The sequence below is a fragment of the Opisthorchis viverrini genome, assembly GCF_000715545.1.
Source record: "Opisthorchis viverrini unplaced genomic scaffold opera_v5_14, whole genome shotgun sequence".
In the NCBI taxonomy this organism is placed as follows: domain Eukaryota; kingdom Metazoa; phylum Platyhelminthes; class Trematoda; order Opisthorchiida; family Opisthorchiidae; genus Opisthorchis; species Opisthorchis viverrini.
The window spans coordinates 3,257,729-3,276,849 of record NW_008751670.1 but is presented as its reverse complement, the minus strand read 5'-3'; the positions used below and the strand labels follow the sequence as shown (position 1 = coordinate 3,276,849).

Below are 19,121 nucleotides of genomic sequence, written 5' to 3'. Positions count from 1 at the left end.
CACTTCTCAAAGAAGGTGGCGAGGTCCTGATGAACAGCTTGACAACCATACTGCAGAAGATTTGGAACGAAAACAGAATACCAGCCAAATGGAACTCCTCTACCGTCATCCCAGTTTTCAAAAAGGGAACAAGAACGTCATACGAAAACCATCGTGGTTTCAGCCTGATATCCGTCTAAGGTGCATCTAAGGTGCTCTCTGGCATTATTTTGCGCAAGTTGGTGGATTATCGGGGGGGGGGAGGTTTCGTGCGAATCAAACTGAATTTCGCCCTGGCCGAGGATGCATCGACTGTATCCTTACCCTAAGACAAATTCTTGACCAGTGCCACTGCTTTAGACACTCCATGTTGGCCGTTTTCTCTTGATCTGAAATCTTCTTTTGATTCTGTCGATCGTCAGAAACTTTGGAAGTGTATGGCAATTAAAGGTGTCCCTTCCAAATTTATATTCCTTATCAGGACACTGTATGCGAACTGCTGTGGAAGCGTACGAGTATACGAGCGACCTTTCGTCTGGGTTCACCGCGTCCAGTTGTATCAGGCAAGGTTGACCTCTCTTACCTTTCTTCACCGACTTTTTTTTACTGATATGCTGCTTGTAATTTCTGTGCCTGCCTCTGAAACCTCGGGAGTGGGAATCCTCCCGGGACGTTCGTTTGCAGATATTGAGTATGCAGACGATATTGCTCTCCTTGCTTCAGATCCTTCTCAAATTACTCTGCCGAGCGGTTTGGCATGTATTCACCTGCAACCTGTAAAGTGTGGTCACAAAACTGTTTGGCACCAAACCCTAAGGTCGTGCTTGCGGACGAGCCAATCGACGTGGTAGATAAATTTGTTTGCCTGAATAAGTTCCGGTGGACTATCTGCGGATGAGATTAGTTCTCGAATCCGAAAAGCCATAGCAACTTTTGACCATCTCCGACACCTATGGCGCCGACTTGACGTGAGCTTGTCTGTCAAGGGAAGAGTTTACACTGTGGTGGTGCGATCCATTCTGCTTTATGGATCAGAAACATGGCCTCTACGCTCAGAAAACATACGGAAGATGTCAGTGTTTGACCGTCGGTGTCTCCGAAGCATTGGTCAGGTCTGGTTGGAACGTCGGATTAGTAGTGCTGGGGTACCCCAGGTGGGTCGAGGAAAAGGGAACTCTCCCGCGATAGATGAAGTACTCACGCTTCATAGGTTATGGTGGTTAGGACATGTAGTCCGCATGCCAGAAGACCGTCTGCCTCTTTTTCCCGGTCCTGTGCTTAGTGGAAGCGACCAAGAGGTGGACAGTGTATGACCTGGCTACGAAGTACGAAAACACTGATCAGTAAACGTAATCGGGTTGACAACTCTCACCTCCCCGGATGTTTACCCTGGGACTCAACTCACCAATGGCTAGTGTGTCAGCCAAAAATGGCCCGCTCATGCACCAAAGCTTTCGCTTTCAATACATAGCCACCCGAATTCCGAACAAACTGAATATATCATCGCTTTGAACGCTTGGCTGTATGCTCTATGCTGTCTCCCGTTTCCTGGTGTTCAAAACTATCAGATGGAATCAACACGCCTATGGTGCACGTTTTATAGATGATAAATTCAATAGACCGATCGACTGAATGATCTACCATTGTCAACACTTGTGTTGCTCTCTCTGATGATGATGACGAGGCGATGAAGCATGAAAGCCGTTCCAGTCAACTCGCTTTGTTGACCTCTGTCTCCAAATGGAGTCCTCAGAACGAGCAAACCACTGGCTAGTGACCCTGACAGAAATTTTTATGCCACGCAGCGAATGTCGAGCTTGAATCTGAAATATTGCCACTGCACAACACCGTCACACAATATCAGGTATGTCAGATAGTGACAGAACGACTTGGGGTCAACGAACTGACGGTGCCATTTCCTGCAAAGCCTGAGTCTTATTCTTTTACTCTTCTTACCCTCGGTGAACCAAGATGTAGCAGACTGCACTACTACATCGGCACATGGCTGGCAGTTTAACTGAGCTGAACATCCGAAAATTCCTTTGCCCTTTCGACCTTGAAGGAGAGAATTTTCCATCTGCTATTCTAGGTCGGCAGGTGTTTGTCATCAGCGACTTGATCAATAGGTTTTTGAAGACCAACCGTTGGTCTCATTATCTCGTCTATTGCGAGCTTTTTTAGGAATGGAGAAGGGGGACGTTCTCGTTAGGCTCCATTGTTTGTACGAAACCTTTTTTTAGAGTCCCCCGTATGCCCTCACGCTCGCAAATCTGAGAACCTAAAGAACCTAACGTTACATGGGCTTACACCAGAATTATAGGTCGCTTATACGCAATGCGTTGTTCCAGCACGTGACGGACTTTGAAGGTGTGGTCAGCGCAATGTCTAGCAGGCCGAAATCATGTTTGCTGCTCACGGGTCAGCACTTTACAAATCAACATAGAGCGCAATATACAAGTGGCGCCAAGCGTCTCTTCACGGCGAGTCAAGCTAATCCTTCTGTGATTGCCGCATTCACTAGGAACCCCTGTGAAAACAGATTTTCCTAACGGAATGTTAAAATCAAATAACAGACACGTATTCCATCTGAAACCCGTAGGATGTAAGTTCAACCGAATACATGGCCATAGATGCCGCTCTAGATTGGCTGTTTTCCCACATCTAATGCCAGTTTTCTACACTCCCATTCCTACTGACTTAGACATGTCTATAACCTATATACAGTGTTCCCCTTAGCTGATGGATTCACTGCTGACAGGAATACGGTATTTGTGCCAACACTTTCGGGCGCACCAATTCTCGGAATTCTCTCTTTTTAAGTGAATTACGTTCTCTCAGACACTTGGTTGAAGGGACACGTACAATATGTGAATTATCTAAGAACGACACTGCGTCAAAAAGGGCAAATGTGTTCCAAAGCCTAAAAGAGGAAAAAAATCCTTTAGCTGTAGCACCCTTTCGGCATTTTAACTGCCACGCCACCCGGAGGTTGCATGAGGGCTGGGATACTGCCAGGTTACCCAAGCCTAGATAGGGGAAGTCGAGAGGCGGAGGTCGGGTTTGAACCATGGAACTTCCGGTCGGTAAATTCGTGCCCTAACTACTTGGACCATCTCGCCTCCAAAAGACAAACAATGTATTAGCGGGGAAGCAACGAGAACGCCATATGCAACAATAATGTTCGTCCAGTTATATTTAAAGCTCCAGAGTAAAAAGAAGAGAAAGACTGGGTGAGGGAGGAGACCCAATGCTGGTATACGCCAAGCATTCTGATCTACCTACACCTCCAAGTGCTCAATCAAATAATCTGGAAAGAAACTGACAGCAAAAACTTTACTGGTATCGATCAGCCGCCATTTCTTGCAGTGTCTCCAGCCAAGCGCAGCGGGGGAGGGATAAGAGAGGATTGGATCCTGAAAGCGTACAACAACAACACCCTAACTCTTCGTCATCTCTTTCACGCCATTGTGCCAGTTCTTACCTTGTCCATCCTTCGGTCTGCGCCACTCTGAAGGAGGCATGGAGAACAACACTCTTCTCGATAAACGGTATCTTGGGAGCGCATGACCGCACCACCACAGTTCATAGCGCTGGATGTTTTACGCAGCTAGGTGCCTGCTGTACAACCAAATATCCGTTTTCTAGTCGCCTCGTTACTAATCCGTTGACAACAGCAACGGACAACCAGCAACGCTTCTGGTTCATAGCGCTGGATGTTTTACGCAGCTAAGTGCCTGCTGTACAACCAACTATCCGTTTTCTAATCGCCTCGTTACTAATCCGTTGACAACATCCAAAACCAGCAACGCTTCTTTGTATTCGGCGGTCAGAAACCTAAAGGCATCCCATGCCATCTACCCGCAGAGGCCACGTCTTGCTGTCATTCAACGAAACAGTCCCTACTGGCACACGCAACCAGTGATATGCCTCAGCAGTAGAGCGCGAATTTGCTGTTCGGAAGGTCTGTGGTTCGAACCAGACCTCTGTCTCTCAATTTTCCCTTTCTAGGCTTGACAACTTGACACTATCCCATCTCCCGTGCTTCCTTCGGGTCGCATGGCAGCTAGGCACCGAAAGGATGTTACAACTGAATGATTATCTTATTTTATATGCCTTTTTATTGCCACAAGGGACGCAAGTTACCAAACGCGATTCGGGCATTGAGACTCCTGCAACGACTTCATCAAAACACTGCCGTCAGAGCTAATGCAACCACTGAGGTATGTAAAATTATCCACAACTTCCAGTGATTCTCCTTGAATCGTAAGGTGTACGCGACAGCGAGCTCTCCATTCAGACCGGTTACTTGTCGTGTCCTGCACGGCTTTCACCCATGTGTGAAGAGAGCCTCACGAACCCAAACAAGGAAGGCACGAAGACATCACGCTGCTCAGCTTGACAGTAGCCGCTTTCACGTTGCGTTACCATGTAATTGCGTGCAAACTCGAGGTAGCTCAGTGGCTAAGGCGCTCACTTACTGACCAGAAGGTCCGTGGTTCGATCCCAACCTCAGCATCTCGACTGCTCCTTTCTAGGCTTGGGCTACTTAGCATTACCTCAGCTCTCGTGCTTCCTTCGCATGGCATGGCAGCTGGACACCGAAAGGGTGTTACTGATAAACGATCGTTATATTATTTGCCACTACATTTCTGGCACGCCCTTCGCGAGCCATTTGCCATCATGGTCTTGGATTGGAAAATTATATTCTTTGTAGATGATGGTTGAAAATACATAGTACGTGCATCGACTACCTTCATCTGATAGGCTTTACCCGCTAGTGAACCGATTCCCTGGTATCACCTAGCGCATTTCATGCATCCTATGCGACAAACATGGCGGCGATAGGATATTTCGGGACACCCGACATCCTCAGATCCAAAAGGTCAAGTAACTTGAGGTGGGCGAGCCGCAGCTATATAGCCTGACACAGCCCTTCAACCTCATCGAAATTCGTTTTCGGCTCCAAGGATGGCGCAAACCGACAAATATTCCTCGTGTCTTGGTGCTGCGTCATTGTCAGAATACTCCAGGATTAAAAAATGTCACCAAAAAGAGGGTTGAATATGAAGTCCGTGATTTAGGTCGCGGCTGCACCAACTAAAGAAACAAAAGACTCACTGGTACTGGCTGCTGGTGTCTGGAAATGCAACCTCTGAGCCCGTGGTTCGACTAGCTGCAGTTTTGCTTCTTCAAACTGCTTTTGTTGCTGTTGCAATATTCCTCAGAAGGGATTAAAATTGATAGACTCCATGGGCTCCCGTTCGCCAATTGTATTAATGACAGTGTTTCGGTTCAGTTAGTCTGATCCTCTCAAGCTAGAGTCTTCAGCTCAAGGACCACCAGAGAAACACAAAGTGTATTAAACATCCAAAACCAGGTGGCATTTAAAGTGTATACAGTGACAACGTTCTGGAGATTCGGCGCCTTCTGGATGTGCCATTGGTAACGGTCTGTTGAGTCCACGTTCTAGGCCAATCAACTCACTTTGATACTGGGCCGGCAAACGGCCAGGTATTCTGAAGAATCACGTGTGGATTGAGCTTGTTGGTTGTAAAAGCGCCTAATTGCGAGCGATAAGGCGGTTTCGGTGCAGGACTTTGCCTAACATCTTGGTAACTTTTGCGAATAAAGACGCAGTTATTGAGGAACCCAGTTTGTTGTGTCACATTCTTGTTTTTAAATTACCCTAAGCAACATAGCCAAGGCTAACCATCACGAAGAGAATACACCTTACAATTGTGTGACGATTTGTGACGTCCTTTCCTATGTCAACTTAGCTGGTAAGACAGTGTGTTGCCCAACTGTGGGTGAATGTTTGTGTGGGTAATTTGCCGAGTTGTTTTCGATAACGTCATGTTAGTGTGCACCGCATAAATGTGTGACACTTGCAGACCCCTGAGTTGTCAGAGGTTGCCCTTCGGCTCCCCTCAGCTGGACACAAAGTTGTCAGCATCCTCAGTGGATACATCATTTTTGAATCCCTGTACACCGTCCACGTCTCATTAGGAAGCTGTAAAGAAGTGCCAAAGTTTTTACTGATCTTGTCAACTTCGTGGTTCCAGTACATTCAAAAGCCTCTCTTCTACCTTATGTAGACTGTACTTGACGACGTATTGTCCCAGGTCGTCCGTGTCGGCGAACATTTTTTAGCATACAACCCCAGGTCGACCTGATTCACTGTCTATCCCGTACATTTGGCTACCGTTTATAACAAAATCACAAACGAACACCTGCTTGAGTTAGCCGTATTACCGCTTACTGAGCTCAGGTTGAAACGTGAAATTATCTGCAGATGGCGTTGAGCTGATGCTTGGTGAAGATAAGCCATGGTTCAGAGTGTGAACATTATGCCCCTGGAACTAAACGGATTTGCTTAGCGTTCATCTGTCCCCGCATTTGTCATCCAATTAACGCACCGGCTTTCTAACAGTCCAAGTTCGCTATATTACAGGTTTACTAATTGGGGAAAATGGTGTTTAATAGCAGCTGTTCCTGTGCCTAGAAATTTTAGGTCTTTTGCAGAGGGTAACTTTGGTGTCATAGGATAGAGTTTACTGCCTCGTGTTTGGATTCGTGGGATGCCTCAAACTCTCCCATGAATTTCTCTTCTAAGCTCGCAGGAATTTAAAGGGTTGTTTCCCATTCAGGGACCTCGGGCTGCTTTTTCTGAAGCCTAACCAGATATTTCCACCATATGTACCCTGCGGGCTTTTCGCTTATTGATATCCCGGTGAGTCTTTACACGTTATTGCTTGGTCTTCCGGTGCGTCAGTTTCTTCCGTGGGAACAACGCTGCTTCATTACGGCTGCTTGACATAGTGGAATTCTATTAGTATGTGGGAATGATTTGTCTGAGGTGAATGGTCGATTAACATTCGATGAACACCTTTGACAGGCAGTTCATAATAAACTTAACTTTGGGAATCGGTCAGCGGCATTGACGTGAATTTTGGGGTTCGTTCGCGCGAAAACCGGTGTGTTCACCGAACAGCGTGTTTTCATACTACTCACGAGTAGGCTGAATTCAATGTATGAATTACTTATTCTTGCCAGCAGTTCATTCGACATAACCCGGGCCTTGGTGAGAAACAAGTAACAGGCCAGCGTTTCAATTCTTCTCAATTAAACCATTCTGGGCTCATGTTTTTATCATATTTACAAAGGCAAGCATATTCAATGCGCGCGCTGTTAATGTCTTCTCGATTGGCGACGAGTATGGCGAGCTGGGTAGCCACCAAAAATTTATGCTCGTCTACAAGTCACTCATGTGGAAACATCACTTGGAGCACAGTCATGCCTGATCACAGTTGAAGTAAAAAAAATGATCGGTCAGTTAAAGTGTTAGGCACTCCATGTGTGGGTACTACTTTCTACTCTATAGACATTCCTTGAATTTCTTTGGTAAGGTGAATTGCTACAATCGAAAAGTGCTAGACCCGCCCTTTCTCTGAACCATCTCGCGCCGTGTTCATAGATAAACTTGCACCACGTGCAATACGGTGTTACTGTTCTTTCGCAGTGGGGCTAATGGCGAAGTCAACATATAGAATCAGTGCCCTCGCTCCTCTTGTGACCACTCAGTGTTCGCCAAGAAGCAAACATTTAAAATGCGCAAAGATCATGAGTGCATGCTACAGAATAGCTAAGGTCAATTTTGTGGTTAAACTAATTAGCGCCAGTGTAAATTCGCTGAATTCCACCTTGTATTAATCGTGATTTCCATAATCCCATCTATTATTTTGATCGTTTAGTTGAGATCCCAATATGTGCCCATTTTGCCGTGTTTATAGTACACAGTGCCTCCTGGTTAATCTCAACTTGGATTCCGGTACCCATGCTTCGGTAGGAAAGTGCAAGCTAAATACAGAATGTAATTGCAGTTACTTGTAAACCTCGACCGCAACTCTGGGTTCGATGACCGGCTTGTCGAAATCGTGACTTATCAGTCCGAGTTCGATTCCCTTATGTGCCTTCCAGCTGGCTGCCTACCCGTGTTCCGATAGTTTGTCCATTTGTCATTTCGCAGCTGAAAGGGTGCTCTTCAACCTTTCGAAAGCACCAGTTGTTTTCTAAGTGCGTAGAAGTGGACCGTCTTCACGTTACGCTCCCTTGTACCCTTTTTCAGCCTTGACAAAACACCAAAGCATGAGTGACTGTCTAACTTCTCGGTGGACCTACCGTAAGTTGTACACCTTGATGGTTGTGGTCTACAATCAGTGGGATCCTAATCACCCACCACAAGTGATGAAAAATGGACAACTTGTTGTAAGTGATCCAGAAGTTATCGTTTAATTGCATACTTGTTGTTTGCGTTGTTCATTTCACTATAATCCACAAAAGAGAGTTAGTCCACCTCTATCCTTTTGTTATGTGTAAACTATAGCCACTTCATTTCCAAAGTATGGTCTCGCAGTCGCAGACTCAACTGAATTGTTACTAGTAGCAGTTTTATCAGGAGTTACATAGCTCTTTTTCACTTTCAGCTGTTGACGATTCTCATTTAACTTAATGGTTTCAGAGTTTCAACCATACAAACAGTCCAACACGCTGGCTTCTACTTGGCCTCAAACAACGCGGTTTCGGTCAGGGTCGTTGGAACGGTTTTGGTGGGAAAGTTCATTCCGGCGATTCTAGCCCGAAAGCTGCAGCCTTACGTGAGCTAAAAGAGGAATCTGGGTTGGATGTTTCAGATGAAAACATAGAGGAAATCGCTCGCTTATGGTTTACGTTCACCGAAAACGATGAGGTTAGTTTATATCAACGAAAAAATCAGTGTGCAGTGAGAGATCCAACATATCACTCAATAGATATGTATTTGTTTCCTGTTTCTACTGAACTCGACAAGTAATTGACTGTCTGAGTTTGGATGGAGGGCACCACCACCTAGCATTCGTTTGTATTGGTCATCCGGTTACACCAGACAGGCTCGACTCTGACAAGTTCCATTGTCTGAGATGCTTCTGTTCACCCGTCAGTTTTCATCCCCGTTAGTGCCACTTGAGGCCGACGGACCGACCGGTGCGCACCGCCATCCTACCTGTCGTCTGTCATTCACCTTGCTACCTTAGCAAACACCCTGTCGACCCAAGAATCGTACGTATGGTACCCATTTATTGTATCGGCTGGCGAAAATGCGAATTCTGTCGATTCCATTAACCTTCAGTCAGTTGATTGCTTTCAATAATTGGACTAATACTTCGTGGGAGGGAAGTCTTCTCGATTTACCTTGTTTCCAGACATCAGTGGCTTCTTGGTCAACTGTTCATCAGTAGTTTCTCAAACACCCTGTGTATAGTCCGGGAGACAAAGCTGATTTATTTAGATCGGTTTAGACGTTTTCCAATTCGGTTGAAGGATTTAACAAATAGTTTTCAGCACCGGAGATGGGCATAAAAGCGAGAGCCATTCACATCTTGGCTTCTCGTCATCACGGTCTCAACCGTTTACTGAAAACACGAACACTTAGCAAGAATAGAAAGCGAAAAATGAGAATAATGCAGAAAATATTTGGTTCGTCAGGACAAGTGTCTGGTTACCATCTGGTGTTTTTAAAAGTTAAGTTGAGAACCAACGAAAGCGGAACATCTGTGCAACTAGTACCAGCTGTTACAGTTCTGCTGCCCCCGGACGCATTTCAGCTCATCCGACTTTGGCTCACACAAGAACGAACATGTTCTGCTATCCAGGCCCCTGTGCAATCATGAATGGAACTCTAACCGAGTTTTTTATACCGCATTTATCACCCGTTTTCATGAGAACTAAGTTGTCACCATAGGTAGCTCTAACCGTTGGGTCTGATGACTAGTTTTCTAGCCACTGATGTCACTTGATTTGCTTTTGAACCAATGTACCGCTCTGTCTGTCACTGGGTTCCATTCATGTAGACCAATTTCTACGTCTGTTTAATTTGTTTTTCAGTTTTTGGTTGACGGTATCAGTTCGCCTAATCGTGATCAACTCCGTTTTCTAGGGGATAGTTGATGAGTCGGGATGTTTGTTCATGCAGCCCGCAGCTTGAAAAACCAAGCCGGAAGCACTCAATAAGTTTCGGATTTCTTGCCTGTATCAAGCTGCTTAGTGAATTGTTCCTTTCTGGAGTTTGCACGCATCATTTGGGAAGTTCTGTGGTCGCCATAGTCCGTTTCCCGGATTTCTAGACAGCTCCGAATCCTTAGCCTCCTTTTTATGTTTTTTTATTTGCCTCGGGGTACGATCCTAATGTAGTAAACCTCTTCAGGGAAGATTTATGAAAATGAGACACTTCTCATATAGGGTTTTTTCTGAACTCCTTATGGGATTATTGAAAACCCCATAAGAGTCTGGAGTACCCCACTGATCCGAACAAAAGATAGTGAACATGTCTGTATGAAGCCAGGTGCCTTCCCATCAGGAATATCGGCTTTCCGTATGCCAGACATCTCTCGACTGTCGCCATTCGTCGCATGCTTACCGTGGGTTTGTAGATGGATGAATTTCAAGTGCTAGGAGATTGGTGAAATGCTATTTCGACGAGGAAAATCACCCACCAAATACTGAGCCTGTTTGCTTGGTCTTAGGCTAGCTTACCCCACTCATGAGCTCAAGATGGCTCAGTGGTTAAAGATCGAATTTACTGCCGGAGGGTCGATGGTTCGAACTCAGCCTCTGCATCTTGGCTGCTTCTGTCTAGGTTTGGGCAAAGTGGCATTATCTCACCCTCGTGCTTTCTCCGAGTAGCATGGCAGCTAGGCCTCGGAACGGTGTTACACCTTAACGATTATTACAACAATCTCCCCACTTGTCATACTAAGGCTTCCTCCTATCACTCAGCACCAGCTAATCTGCAATAAACCCAGTCTGTGTTCAGAGACCATATGTGGGCCTATTAGGGGACCTATGTCCCCGAGTTTCCTCTAAAACGAAGATACAAGCAACTCAACTACATATCTGCAAAATTCCCGTTTCTTTTTCATTCATTTACGTGCTACTCGACTGTATTGAATAAGTAGCCGGAATCAAAGCGCTTTGGGATATTATACCGAAAATCTTCATTGTACTTTGCTTTTCCCGACATATGTTTTCGTGGATAAAATACGCCAAAATTGGAAGTGCAAAAATGTTGGATAAATTGTAAGCCATAGAAAGTATGTGTTTAACACAAATGTTATTGCTTGTAATAAAAGGTTGGAAATTGTGGAATTTCCATTATTGGCACATCTAGCGTTTAGCCGAGCAAAGTTGAAACAACTTTTTCGAGAATTTTAATTCCACGAGGTTTGTAGACAGCATACGTTTAGCTGCAGTGCCTAGACGCGTTAGCGGACGTAAATAAAAGCCGTTTGAAATGTTTTTCAGAACAATTCCTCTTGCTTCGTAATACCTAAGGCTCATGACCAGTTTGCCATGCTTTTCTTTACCAAGCGAATTAGACGTGCTACATAAAAAAATAATGATCATGGGTGTGTATAAGTAAATCCAAACCTCTCCTGTCCATGGGCGTCTCTTTTCGGAAGAGTTTTGCCAAGTTGGACCGGATCCTTCAAAACTAGAAACTTTCTCGTCTAACCTACATTATCCTGTCACAGTTTGGTATGCACTTTACACTTGAAAAATGTGAAGTTTCACTCTAAAGTGGATTAACCCTCATGCTTACAGTCCAGCAAGTCAGTTCACCCAACTAACAGTATAAGTCTCGGTGAAATTGCTTCTCGAATGAAGAGGGCTTGGGTAAATTTCACCAACTTCCCACAAGTGTGGCGTTGACAAATCTTCGATTTATCTGTCTAGGACAGAGTATGCATCACTGTGTTTTCATCCCTACGGAGGCGAGATGGCTCAATGGTTAGAGCTCGAATTTACTGACGGAAGGTCCGTGGTTCGAACCCGACCCCTGCCTCTCAACTTCCCTTGTCTCTGCTTAGGCAACTTGGCAGTATCCCAGCCCTCATGCTTCCTTCGGATGGCATGGCTGCTAGGCACCAGAAGGGTGTTACAGCTGAACGATTTTTTCATCCCTACGTTTTCGGGAACTGTAAATGTTTGGTGGGATGTTTCAGTGTCTGATCCGAAGCATTGCCTGAAGGGAACGTCAAGTCAACGCTGGTGAGGTATGGATGACGTCTGTGGAACTAGACGAGCTTGGGTCTGCGACGTATCGACGCCTAATGAAAAACCCTATATGGCACACTGGCGTTCCCTTACCAAAGCTGTTGCCTTCGCTGAGTAGCACTCTACTTACCGACTTCCCACGACGAGATGGCCCAAGTGGTTAGAGCGCGAATTTACTGGCCGGAAGGTTCGCGGTTCGAATCCGACCTCCGCCACTCGACTTCCCCTGTCTAGGCTTGGGCAACCTGGCAGTATCCTAGCCCTCGTGCTTCCTTCGGGTGGCATGGCAGTTAGGCACCGGAAGGCTGCTACAGCTGAACGCTTTCTTTTCTTTTCTTCCCACGACCGGACAGCGACGAACTCCTTGTGTCACCGGTTTTAATGTTTGGCTGCCCATCTACAGTGGTAGTGTCCAGCGCTCGTGTTGTTAGTGCTGACGGTTATGAGGTTAGTGCCCCTTATTCTCCAACCTTCCTGTGAGCAAACCCTTGGCACCTGGAACCAGTAGAGCCTTTGTATACGGCTCGTGTCTGAACAGTTTCAAATTAAAGGATCTCTGTGATGGTTCGAGAATTGTCAGTGGTAATGCATACCCATTTAATTACGGATGTTAGGTTCGGTTATTACGCATCTTACCAGGTCCAAGAGTACACTATCCACCGAGATACACACGTAAACCACTCAATGCTGGTATGTATATGAACGTTCGTACAGTGATTTGAGATAAAATTTGTTCAAGCAGAAGTGAACCACTCCACTGTAGGACTGCTGCAGCCTTGTTAACCGAACGTGTCAGGTTCACGTCACTGGACCACTTATATTCAACCGGCCGTTTCAACCCGGGTGACTGTGGGCGTTTTCACCGTGGTACCCAAGTACACTTCTCAAAGCGGCGTGTACATGCAGTTGACTGACCAGTGCGATCAAGTTGGATGACACATGTTCTAACTGCATGTTGTGTCACAGTCTTAGGTCGGAGAGACTGTCGTTGTCTGCTGTTGCCAACTTACTTCGGACCCTGAAAAGCACTGTCATCTTATCTGTCAAACGCTACATCCGTGCAATGTTCCAGGGTTAACGACCCGAGCGCGTTTCTACGGTTAGAGTACCGACAAATCGCGCATGAATTTCCCAGCATATGGTGAGGTTTTCGATATGGCTGGAATAGTTTAGAATGAGTGTGAGCTCATATTCACACATGATTGGAGAAATTTCGTTGAAGATTCTTTGGAAACAATCTGAAAGAATTTCAAATAAGATACATATCTTTTCCAGCACACCATTTCCTGTTTTTCATCAGGAAAATGCTAACCGCAAATTTTTAGGGAACTCAAGGATACATATTTGTGTCTCATCGGTCCCTTTCATGGGGAACATAGACTGTCTCTACCGCCATCCCTCGGGTTCCCTATGGTCTCCTAATTGGCATACAGATGACGAATCGAAGCTGCAGTGGACAGCTGTCATACTGCTGCGTCTCACATACGTTACTGCCCTGTCTACACTAGGGCCAAGGACGTGGAACATAGTTTGTTTGTGATTGTTCTTGCTGGACGGAAACGTTTGACTGACAGTTGCACCCACATCAACCAGATGAGTGTTTGGTTTGTCGGTAGAACGTTTGCAGGCCCACCGTGTTGCGTTCCGGGGTCCGGTAATCAACATTTGAACCCCTGCTGTTTCAAACACTTCTCGTCTCTTATACACCCTCACCCCATAATTTACGGACAGACGAATGGAGTTTTTTAGTTTCCTCATAGTCTGGGAAATATGTTTGAGGTTTTGCTTAAGGCTGAAGTAAAATAGCTAGACTATCCTGTTGTTTCCGGACCTACTGTGATCAATATACAATTTGATTGTAGCGATTCGACGAACGCACAACGAACTACCATTTGCTGAGCCGAACAAGCATCTGACTGAACTTTACTGTAGAGTGATGTTTTTGCGAAATGGTTTCTCTGAAAGTCAGATATCACACCTTTCGAATCAATTTCTTGTTTTCGTTATACCAGGAACGAATTCGATTAGTTTCACGTTGTCAAAAATAACAGACAGCAAGATTTCTGTACAACATGGGGTATTTGGACTGTTTTGGGAATTTGATTGATAGGCTATTCCGATAGACGTAACTAGACACACCCCAGTCGCTACATCTTCCGCTCAACATAGCCTCAACCCTGTGTGTCTGTTACGAATGCCTGGTTTCGTGTTTTACTCCAGTTCGCTTTGCTATGCATGTCTCCGTTTCACCCACAAAAGTACACTTCACCATAGTGCCCAGAGTGAAATATTGCTCCATTCCCCCCTTCGTAAATTTGGGTAACTATGGTCAGTGAAGGTATTAAGTCAAATTGAAAAGAGCCGAGACTTGGATGTAAGCTATCTTGTGGATCGACGTTTCGATTGTCGAACTTTACCGTTTTTTATCTGTGAACGCAGTTGTTTAAGAATCAAATTGTTCATCATCATCATTATCACCAGCTGTAAGAACCGCGTACTTGTTATACAATGGTTGTAGCACCGGAGGCGGGAGTTGATAAATTGGTGCACATCCAAATACTCAAGTGTACTTTCGAAGGCGCTCAGTAGAGTTCCGGGCTTATATCTCTCACGCGCAACCCATTGCAGGCACAAGTAGGTACAGGTAGGTAAGCATCCGAAGCTCGTATTTCAAGAGCTCCTTCATCTTGTGTGTGCTCCCAGTGCCAGTGAGTTCTTATTTCCAATATCCAACATCGCTTTGGCTTACTAATCATATAGATTTCAAACGGTTTCACAAAGATATGCTTGCGAACGGAAGACAAAAGAGCTAATCTGTCACTTCAACTTTGTAGTCACACAACACAATGTACCTCCTTGGGCGTTCGCTCTCGCAAGCCACGTTTTTGCAAGTACTAAACTGAGTGGTTTTCGATTTATTTGAAATGTGTGTGCCGTTCATCTGATGGTCACGCTTCGCATCATTGCAATCTGACCTCATTCTTATTCAATTTGAGTGGGCAGCGCAAGTGACGGATGACACTGAGCAACCAGTCCGTCGCATGAAGGTACAATGTCTGCGCTGGACCCCGTGTGTCTAAGCTCACAGGATAGAGACTTGAACAATAAGTTAGCGAGGAATTCAGAAGGCTTGTCTTAATGATGCTTGGGTCCGGTGATAAATTGCCCGTCTGTTAGAGAATTTTCGACTCCACTGAATTTTTTGTTGGCCAAAAATACTCATTCACCTGGGTTTTCTCTGCTTGGACTGTTCACAGTGCTTTCAGGTGCACGTTTTTATGTGCCCAGATTGGCAACCCCTCAACAGTACTACTGGTCAAATTCAGTGGCCGACCGATACCGACGAAATGCATCCTTCTTGGTTTCCGATTGGAGCACTGGTCGACAGGTCCGATGACTCCAGCACATTTTCCTTAGACATCTCCAGCATCCCTTTCAACAACATGTGGCCAGACGATCGATTGTGGCTTCCGAAGGCGTTACTTGGTACACATTTTGCTGGGTGGCTTCACTTTACCCGGATGTCTCAACCTTCAAAGGCTTCTCGTCCCGATCTGTTGGCGGACTGCTCGGGCAGCACTAACGCCCTGCAGATAGATCCCTATGAGGTGCCAGCTTATCGTTTGGAATTCTTCTCTCCTTCTGATGGCACAAAGCACAACGGCGTCATTGAGGTAATGAGATCCCGTTAAGATTAGTAAACGCAAGCATTTTCCGTTAAGTGCTTATTGAAAGACCAGAAAACGGAAAGGTCGAAGGGCACAGTCAAGTTTATCAAAAGGTCGAACTGTTTTGTCTTATATTTTGCATGCTAGTCTTCATTACTTCCGATCGATGGCTTCACTACCACGTCTGTTTAGACCAATTAGGCCGTAGGATTATATTGACCCGAGGTCAACAAACAAGTAGGAAGGGTGAAAGGCTCAATAACGCATGAATATTTAGAAGTAGAGCTTTCATGACTGTCTGAGAATTAACAAGGTGTTATGACTGACTGACCAAGGGAAGTGGGCTTTGGTTTCTCACAATGTAACGGAACGAAATTCCAAGTAATCCGGACATAAACTAATGACGAATACAGCTGGTTCGTTAATCCATTCTGATCATTATCATTACGGACTGCTATTGACCTGTAGTGGCCAGTCGGCCGGTAGGCCTAATTGATACACCTGGCTGGCTTGCACAACCTGGCGACGTTACGTAATATAGTTAGCTCGGGTGCACTGGTTGCTTGTTTGTGATCTCTTCGCCGAACTTGCCAGTTGGATTGCAAACGTTTCATCTGAGTGACATTGTCGGTTCACTGATAGCCAACAACCAAGCAAACTACATTGTTCAGCCGTCACATACTTCCATACGTCCATGGCGAAAAATGGGCTACTTCGTAAATGCTCAAAGACCTTAACCTTTTAACCGTTCCGGTATCCACTGATTAATCTACCTAGCAGTGTTTAATTAAAGGGTTTTCCGGTTGTCCGTTTTCCAACTACAGCATGCTTAATATCTTTCAGACAAAACAACATTAATAGGTTCAGGGACATCGTAATCATGTGGGTGATTTTTTGACGTTTACTCTCCAGATATTGTGACATTCAGGAGTTCATGGTACAAAACGCAGACAGCGTACATTAGCACATTTTCAAAATACTATCTGGATTTTCTCGTACCTAGCACAAGTTTATGTTTTTCAGATGGTCGGATTACACAGGATTTTGATATGTAGAACAACATACGAATGATATTTCCCATAGAAACAGAGTCAGGTATCTACTAGTTTTTATCATGGGTTCTTATTCCTGGTTGAAATATAATGAGTACTGTGGGCATTGTCTCGCTGATAGAATTTCAATAGTAATTAATCATCAGATGTCACACGTATTAGGACACTGGCGTGTAGTCTCTTTTGTTCATGTTCCATTGTGCCGAATGACGTGTCGAGGAAGCGGCTGTTAGCTTTGCTTACTAACACAGCCTTAGGTTCACGAGTTTAGCTGACTTCAAGGCATCAAGGTTCACAGTGCACAGAGCTCGGCTGACGCACCGATGCTATTCTGGTCTGGACTTGAAAACAGGTGACGTTGATCATACGGGAGTTGGTTTTATCTCAGGGGCATTAACGGTCTGCTTCTTGTGATTGACATGCACAACCACACGGTTTGTATTCTATAGTGATTCCTTGCAGCGTTAGACAGAAGGATCACTGTATTTACAACTGTTTCTCGCATATAAGTGATAAAACTGCATCGTCTTGACTATGGTGCGCTGTCTGTCAGTTGGATGGAGAGACCCAATGTGCTACAAAGTAACACGACATAGACAGGAGCGATCTGAAAATCGGTTATTCTGAGCAGAAGTTTGTGCACTAATTCAGGCAACATTTCCAGCCTTACGCATACGTCTTCCTTACTGGGTCGCTTACAATATTGATGAACTCCATAAACTAAGATAGAGGAATACATCTATGCATGTTAACGCACCAGAGACGACTTCACCCTTCACATCACTCGATCCTTTAAATTGGAAAATAAAATTGTGTGAAGTGTATTAGTATCGGCTCCTGCGTTCTTTCGCTTCCTCGAGGAAGAATTGCTTCAATTTTTTTGCCGCTGAGGTCATTCGCCCACTTTACATTGTCCATCATCCGCAGAGTGGAGAGCTGATTTTAATCAGTGTCGGGATACAATATTATACCGGTGGACCCTTGGAGTATGGCTTGCCTCCGTAGCACCAATTAGTCTTTCATCCAGTCATTGGACAGCCAATATCAACCTACAAGCGGAGCCATAGACTAGAATCAACTTCGAATTTAGGGAAGTGGGCCCTTTCAAACCATCATGCCTGGATCCTCATTCTCGCCATGGAGTCTTGGTGAATTATTTGTTCCGAAACTACCTTCTCTTAATCTGCTTTGCCAGAGTGTCTTCTGTTATCTTTCACCGGTGTCTTAGAGCCACAGGTGTGAGAGTTGAACCACATTTGACCAGTCTGTTCAGATGGCCTGTCTGTAAGTGAACAGTGCTATTAGGTGTTGGACAAATGTGGAATAACTCACCCATAATGTCACGACAGACATTTCAATGAGGAACGGCGCTCCTCCGGCTTTATCTAATGAACAAAAGGAAACAATACTCTTGTTCCTTCAGGTTGTGGGAACAACAGTGTGATTTGGAATGTGCCCCTTTCCAGGCTAGGTAACGCCCTACTTAAATAGTGATTAGGTATAGAATCGAAACCTTCATTTAGAGCGTAAACATTGTTGAGTGATCATGGTTACTAAGACTTGGTGTCTCGCGTTTAAAGCGACTATTACTGAATCGTGAGTAACAACAAATAGTTTCCTTGTTTCGGAGTAGCTGTATGCTAGGTGGCGTTTTGTGTTGCATGAGTTTCATTTTCCTCTTTTTCGCCTACTCCTTACAGGCGGAAGAGAACGATACGCCAAAATTCTCGATCCAGTCACTGGTCCAACGCCTAAATTTGGACTCGGATGATGAATTAAGACACTGGATGAGTTCGAAATCGAGAATCGGTCCCTGGATGTCAGAACTTTTGGTGTTTGCTTAGAGTTTCGGATACCCTTACTGTCATTGGTCCTGTTTTTAGGCGTCACTACCTCTTAAATCTTTTTTCTCATTTGTGATGACGTTTTTGTACAGGTCCAGCCTAAAGGAATCTGCCGCACAAATGCTACATTTTCACTCCATGGAAAGGCCGTACTACGTTAGCTCAGGTCCACACGAAATTAAAATCAATATCATAAATCATATCAAACTGGATGAAACATTGAAGGTCTTGGTTTAACCAAAGTCGAGTTGTCACGGAAAATTTTGGTCACCGAAGGCACGTCCGAACCCGAGTGTTGACGTATCTTTGACAAGCGTTCCGACTCCTATTTCATCTTAGCCGCGGTGAAGTGCCGAATTTCAGACACGGTGAGGTGTACCGAAAATAGTCACGGACTATTTGTCGGAATGATCAGTAGATCAAAACCGGACCAACGACACAATGAAGTATGATGGACTGGTGTTTATGCAGCACGTTTTGAGCGCACGTGA

At 45.1% G+C, this 19,121-nt stretch overlaps 1 protein-coding gene across 1 annotated transcript; it reads left to right on the top strand.

Moving 5' to 3' along the window:
* Positions 1 to 6,673: 6,673 nt before the first annotated feature.
* Positions 6,674 to 18,794, top strand: T265_01365 (hypothetical protein; the record flags this gene model as incomplete). Its single annotated transcript, XM_009165371.1, has 4 exons — positions 6,674 to 6,709; positions 8,498 to 8,725; positions 15,333 to 15,740; positions 18,487 to 18,794. 4 exons carry the CDS (start codon positions 6,674 to 6,676, stop codon positions 18,628 to 18,630), a joined length of 816 nt encoding a protein of 271 aa, XP_009163635.1.
* Between the last annotated feature and the right edge of the window lie 327 nt (positions 18,795 to 19,121).